The sequence below is a fragment of the Rissa tridactyla genome, chromosome 14 (genome assembly GCF_028500815.1).
Source record: "Rissa tridactyla isolate bRisTri1 chromosome 14, bRisTri1.patW.cur.20221130, whole genome shotgun sequence".
Classification (NCBI taxonomy): domain Eukaryota; kingdom Metazoa; phylum Chordata; class Aves; order Charadriiformes; family Laridae; genus Rissa; species Rissa tridactyla.
This window is the reverse complement of record NC_071479.1, coordinates 2,657,386-2,664,470: the sequence shown is the minus strand read 5'-3', so window position 1 is coordinate 2,664,470 and position 7,085 is coordinate 2,657,386. Positions and strand designations below refer to the sequence as shown.

At 49.2% G+C, this 7,085-nt stretch overlaps 1 protein-coding gene across 2 annotated transcripts in view; it reads right to left on the bottom strand.

The window, feature by feature from the left end:
• Nucleotides 1–3,340: 3,340 nt before the first annotated feature.
• Nucleotides 3,341–7,085, bottom strand: part of COL5A1 (collagen type V alpha 1 chain) — a 160,318-nt gene continuing 156,573 nt past the window's right edge. For both annotated transcript variants that reach the window (XM_054220676.1, XM_054220677.1), the window contains exon 66: nucleotides 3,341–6,446. In XM_054220676.1, coding sequence (XP_054076651.1) covers nucleotides 6,300–6,446 — 147 coding nt within the window. In that variant the 3' untranslated portion in view covers nucleotides 3,341–6,299. The remainder of the gene's footprint in view (nucleotides 6,447–7,085) is intronic.

The window sequence follows — 7,085 nt, the reverse complement described above, 5'->3', positions numbered from 1 at the left end:
GTATTCTCTTCTTGCTAAGGCACGATGCTCTCCCCTCCTCGTTGTAGCCTCCCACTACGTCTCGCTGCTTCTCTCCTCCCAGGAGAGCTTTAGTCACACTAAGGAAACCCAATACTTTGTATAAAACACCCATTCACAGTTTTCCTTCTCGGTTGTTTGCCCAAACTCACCTAGATCACAGGGAAGAAATGCCCATGATCTGGTCTCTAAATTTAATCATCGCCAACGCCTCCTTTTTAGCCGTTTTTATTTTTACCAGTCTCATGTAAACACGGTATTTAAGGAGCCAGGAGGAGCATCGCTTTGAGAGATAATAATAGATCGAGCAGGGTACATCCCAAGCAAAGCTGTCGTGTCTTGCAGAGACCAAACGGTGTGTGATCACGGTGTGTCTCGGGCTGGGAGCGGTACGTGGCAGAGCTGTGCCTCCCCCGGCGTGCTGTGGACCCCGGCCAGGCTGTGGACCCCGGCCCCCTTCCCCACCGGCTCCCGGGAGGAGCAGGAACGTGCCGGTCACCAGCGGTGCAGCCCCGGGGGTGCAGCATGACTCGAGGGAGCTGCCTTTTGGACCAGCCGCTTTGCACCGTGCCGCGTGGGCGCTGGCAGACGCGAGACCGTGGCTCCGTCCCAGCCGGCCCCCGCACAGCCCTGGCCAGGAGGCACCTGCACCAGCGCTCCAAGCGGTCACCGGTGACGAGCGGGGTTCCTCAAGGGTCGGTGCTGGGACCAGCGCTGTTCTACATCTTCGGTCAGTGGGATCGAGTGCACCCTCAGCAAGTTCGCTGGCAACGCCAAGCTGTGCGGCGCGGTCGACACGCTGGAGGGAAGAGATGCCATCCAGAGGGACCTGGACAGGCTGGAGAGGTGGGCCTGTGGGAACCTCATGATGTTCAACAAGGCCAAGTGCAGGGAGCTGCACCTGGGTCGAGGCAATCCCAGGCACAAACCCAGGCTGGGCGGAGAATGGCTGGAGGGCAGCCCTGAGGAGAAGGGCTTGGGGGTGTTGGTGGAGGAGAAGCTCAACACGAGCCAACAACGTGCGCTGGCAGCCCAGAAACCCCCCGCAGCCTGGGCTGCATCCCCAGCAGCGTGGGCAGCAGGGCCAGGGGGGGATTCTGCCCCTCTGCTCCGCTCCGTGAGACCCCCCTGCAGCGCTGCCTCCAGCGCTGGGGCACCAACAGCGGAAGGACATCTTTAAGGTCCCTTCCAACCCAAACCGTTCTATGATTTTATGATTCATCGCTCACAGGGGCGATGGGTGCATGACGTTGTGCGCCCTGTGGCCTCCTGTCCCACAGGTAACCCCTCGGTGGAGTCTCAGGTGGCTAATACATGGCTGAGCATATGCTGAAGGCTCTTCTCTCAGCCCCACTGCCTACTCTTACACACGTAGGGGCAGGCACTGATCCACCAGCTGAAGCAAGCCGAGGGACTCCAGGATAACACACAGGGATCCAACAGACACACAGCTGGTGTGAGGAGCTGGGCCCCTTCCTCCAGAACAAGGCTCAAAAATAAACAAGGAAGGATTAACTCCCATTTTACTGTCAGAAATCAAGTCACACAGCAATTCACGTTTTACCTTACGGAACAGCCGGGAAGCAGATGTACACATCCTCATGCCTGGGTCTGCTGAGGGAACTGGGTGGGAAAAACTCTTCCGGCTTCACCTTCCTCCTTAACACACAGAAGTGCGGAAATCCCAGCCTAGCTAAGCCCCTGCCTGTTAGGAAAAAATAAAAAAAATAAAAAAAATCACAGGCAGAGCAAAACAGATACTAGCAGCCTCACAACTTCCCCTTCCCAGGCTGGCTCAGCTGCCTTTAACAGTGGCCAAGGGACGTGCCCTGGGGCATGTGATTTCGGGCTGAGCAGTCCCATCGTCTGCAGGGCAAAACGCAGCTGCTTTGGGATGGATTTTACCCTCCCTATTTTCCTTTGGGAGGAAATTACCCTCCCTATTTCGCTTAGCAGACAGAGTTACTGCATTGTAGCTCGAGCACCAAATCAAGGGCTTTTTTGTTCTACAAAAAAGGTGGAAAATATGCCATGGCGCCCGTGCCTGGCAGCTCCAGAAGCGGCCAAATCCTCGCTCAGATCGCTGCTTTTTCCTAACGGCAGATCAAAGCTCCTCTCTGGCATTTGCTGGAAGCGCTTGCTGCCACCAGCAATGATCCAGTGCAAATCACAACTGTCAAGTCAGCACGGACGAGGTTAGTGTCACCTTGAAGCATCATCAGGATCTAAGTTAAATCTTTCTAGCCAGGTCCAAATAATTAAAGGTTATTTTCTCCCCTAGTTTCTTTCCCAGGCTGCGGTACCTCTGCATTTCTGGGGTCCATTTGGATAAAGGTTTGTCCGTAATATCTCTAGATTTTCCAAAACTACTCCTCTAAGCTAATTACATACTTAGACTAAAGGACTTTGTCTCCTTATCTGAACATCTCTGTTAATCTGAGATCTACCGCTAATTGCAGCCAAAGACTGAAGGGGAGAGGCCGATGGGAGACGCAGCCTGGCGTGGTCGTTGCAAAGCGTTGTGCGGAGGTGGGTTTGTGCACACGCGTGCATGTTTGAGCCGTACGTACCCGCTGTGCTGCGGAACAGGACGCGTTTTCAAGGTGCGGGCACCGCCCTGAACCCGCGAACCAGCAGCACCAACCGAACGATCTTTGCGAGAAGCCCCCGAGAACCAGAGCGATGCACAGCCAGCAGCAGCGGCTGGTGTTGGCAGGCAGAAGGGTGCAATTTCTTACGGAGGTTTCCAGAGGAGCCGACATCTTCTCGCAAGTCCCTGGAGCAAAAGCCACGGGAGGTAAAGAGGAGAGGATGAGCAAAGCGTCCCCCACGTCGCTTCCCCCAGCACGTCCGTGCAGCAGTGCCCCGGGGCCGAGACATGGGTTTGGGGTCGAGGAGCTCACCAAGAAGCTGGAGAAATGGGTTTTTTCATGAATTCATCTCGGGGTGAGAAGATCAGCCAAGGCAAAGGCTGCGGTGCCAAGCAAAGATTCCTGGGGTGCTGCTGCCACCGGGGTGGAGAAGACGGAGAGGTGGTGGCCGCCTGATCTTCTCGTCCAGCTCCCAGCCACTGAAGTCCCTGGGTTGGATTTTTGCACTGTTGGGTCCATCCGAGTTTCTCACTGAGGGGGAAAAAAAAAAAAAAAAGATTCTAGGCCTGGAAGTTCTCTCCCTGAGGGGTTTGGTTTATTATTTGACAGCATTTATTACCTCCAAGCGCTTTCACCGCTCCTCTGACGAACTCTTCGGGCTCCACTGAGCAGAGGGGTCGTGGGGGAATCGCGCTGCAATCAACTCCAAGAAGACATTCACATCGTGTTGGTTTAGGTGGAAACAGTAAACTTGATTTATTGAAAAAAATCTATTACATTTATTCCTTTATTACACAGGTTTAAAATATTTAAAAATAGCTCTTATGGGCATTACACTTAAATTTTATGACATGTTTATTGGACTTCGAAGAAATGTACAATATGTCATTTGACACTATATTTTAAAAAGGGCCTTATGTACTAAATTTTTTTTTCCATAGGTTTTATTTTTCTTATCAACATTTGTTCAAGTCATATATATTAAGGGAGGAGGGAAATAAAATTACACAAAAAGAACGTCTGCAAATACAAGTAGTAATTTTATTGCAATATACCGTAGCTAAGTGGTCTGGGGAAATCGGAACAGTTTGGAGCTCAGTACAATTACAACACTGTGGAATTCAACAGAGGAAAAAAAATTATGGGTTTTTTTTTTTTCTTAAAGCAAAGAAATAAAAGGAAAAATAAAAGAAAAAAGCTCCCTTGATGAAAATTTATAACAGAATCACATGACCTAGACAGAGGCACACGTGTGTACATACATCAACATATGGCTTATCTCTCGCAGGGAGGAACGCGCAACCTTTTCTGACCTTCCCACTGTTCCTGAACAAGGTTCTTGCCAAGGTGACCGAGAAGCTGAATCCTCCTATATATTATTATATACTCCTTTTCACTGCTTTGCTGCCGGAGTCTGCAGTTTTTAGGGTAGCACCTTTATTTTTTTTGTTTGTTTTCTTTTTTCCCCCCTAAGTGGAAAAAAAAAAATATAAAATACGAGAGAAGACAACGGAAGAAGGGAGATGGATGGACACGGCTCTCCCAGCCCGAAAAGCACCGCGCGGCATCGCCGCTCCCTCCGGCATGGCTTCGCCTCCCCTCCTCGGCTGCTGCTGCTCTCTGCTTGGGAAGGAGGAGGGAAAAGACATCATATATAGGCTTTTCTTCACAGTAAATGTGATGTCTTTTCCTTTATGGTGAAAGACCCCCCCTCGGCTCAAGCGTTGCTGTAATACTCCAGGCCAAATAATAATAACTAAAAAAAAAACCCCCACCCTGCAACATCTATTTTCCAGCCGAGAGATCTAATCCAAGGAAAACGGCCAGGGAGAAAACAAACAAACAAACAAACAAACGGAAAAAAGACGATGGCGTCAGCAGGTTGCGAGCCGAAAAACGCTGCATGGGAAAGGAAAAAACCAAAGCCACCCTGGCAGAGGCACGGTGGGAAGAGCAGGAAAATCGCAGGCTCCCGGGAGCGCGGGGCGGGCAGGCACCCGCCCGGCTTCAGCATCGCGTCAGGACATCCAACAAATACATAAATTAGCACCACAAACGTTCGGCGACTCGAGCACAATCTGGTATGGTTACCACCGTATAAAAAGGCATGAATATTCTTGGGGGGAAACAAAAAAAAAAAAAAAAGATGTAAGAAGCACATTTAATACTTTTTCTACACGGGCCGTATAAGCTACCGCGATACAATTAAGGAAGGGAGTGGAGTCTTCTACATAACGAATATGAAGGTGACATGCATTTATAATCAAAGACTGTAGCAAAAGCCTGCAGTCTGTGTTGAAAGTGGCTAAAAAGCAAAGGCTGGTGGGAGATTGGCCAATGGCAGGGTATCACCAGTGTTGTATTAAAGTTATTCAAATAGATAGCACCACAGAGACGTGTAAAAATAAAAAGCACCTTTTTTTTTTTTTTCCTTTTTTTTCTTTTACACTTTATATTCAGAGAGGACAAATGGATTTCCCCTGCCACTGCAATCTGCCACTGGGAATGGATTTTTTTTTCTTATTATTATTATTTTAAAAGAATGCTGAAGGAGAAAAAAAGAAGAATTAATTTAAAACGCGTGTGTCAAGGTAAGCAAGTGTATAAAAGGGCAGAGACTCAAAGCAGATCCTGCTTTTAGATCAGGGTTTTGCAGAAATCTTGTTAAAAAGTGGCCTTAATTTCCTTCTTTTGAAGCGAATCATTCCAAAAGGCATCTGTGGCGCAGGGGGGCTGGTTTGCCACTCGCTGGGCCCTCATCCTGCAAAGACTCGCGCCTGGGCGTCACTCCAAGCCCCTCCAGATCCAGGCTTGGGTTGGGAAGAGGCAGGAGCGGTGGGGATGTGAGGCGCCGTCTTCATTCCCAGGCTGGGGTGGTGGTGGGTTTTAAGGCAGACAGGGTCACATGCATGTTTTGAAGCCAGAAACATTTAAACATTTAAAATAATATACAATACAAATATTTACTTACAAACATACAAAAATATAAGCACCTTTAATACATGGGAAAGAGATGCCCCAGTGTGACTTTTTAACTATCAAATTCATGGGGTTAGATTTTGTAAAACGTAGAATTACGCGGTTCAATGAAGATATTAAAAATTCTGGAAATGGCCGTGACGTCTGCTTGCTAGAGCCCACCCAAATCTCGTGGAAGTCAATGAAATGCCTCCGATGAGCTTCGGCGGGGTTTGGATTGGAGCCAGGACTGCCGGGACTTCGACGTCAAGCGGAACACAGGAGTTTCAAGTTTTTTCCAATTTTTCGTTAGAAACAAACACACACACACTAATGTATAGACAAGCGCTCGGTATCGCTTTGTGGCAAGAAGAAGAAGAAGAAGAAGTCTTTGATGGCAGTGGGGTCTGCTCGGTGGCTGTGGAGCAGCAGCGGTGGTGGCAGCGTGGGGACAGGTCTCCCGGCCATGCGTGCGGCGGTCGGTCATGCGATTCTGCGTCTGTCGCGGGAACGGTCCTCTTGGTCGGCGGTTCGGTAAGTTTGGGTGCAGTGGCACAGAGGAACTTGGGCAAAACGAGGAACAAAACAAAACGGAAAAAAATAACCCATCGCTGTCCAGTTTCAGAACGTGCATGTGACGAGGAATTCCTTTTTTCTTTTTTCTTTTAATTAATTAAATGGCGCAATGAGGTTACGAGGTTGCTCATTTGGAGACTAGTTTTCAGGTGGCTCTTAGCCCATGAAGCAAGCTGGTCCCACCTCGAATCCAAATTTCTGTGACGCTTCTCCGAAGTCATTGAACATGATGTCGACTATAGGTACTTGCTCTACTTTGGGCGTGTTGATTTCCAGGATAGTCTTCTGATAGCCCTTCTTTGCCTGATGGGGAGAAGAGGGAGAGAGAGAGGAGCTCTGATGATGCCTCCAAGCCAACAACAGCAAGTTATCATGAATGAGCATTGACTGGTCAACTGGGAATACAATGACCATCTTGCCCAGGCATTTTCTGAGCTGAATTAAGGGTTATTAAGCATCGGAACAGGCTGCCCAGGGAAGTGGTTGAGGCACCATCCCTGAAGGTATTTAAAAGACGGGTAGACCTAGTGCTTAGAGATATGGTTTAGTGCTGGTTTTTGTCAGTGTTGGGCTGATGGTTGGACTCGATGATCTGAAAGGTCCCTTCCAACCTGGGCAATTCTATGATTCTATGAATTAGAGGCACCCAGCACCCAAACACCCTACATTTGCCCTGCAGACGGAGCAGACATGGTCTCAAGTGGGATGGTGGCCACTGAGCAGACCCCTAGGAGATGACTGTCCCAAGCCCAGACTTTGGAGCAGAAGAAGCTGCTGCCATGCAGATCGAAAGACACTAAACTCCGCTGTCGGCACATCTCAGAGCTGCAACAGCAGCCTGGTAAAATTGTTGTGGCCGTGGTATAGTTGTTTTGCCTCCCCGAGGACACGCATGGGTTGTTGAGCAAATGCGAGCGATTTAATTTGAATATATTAGTTTGA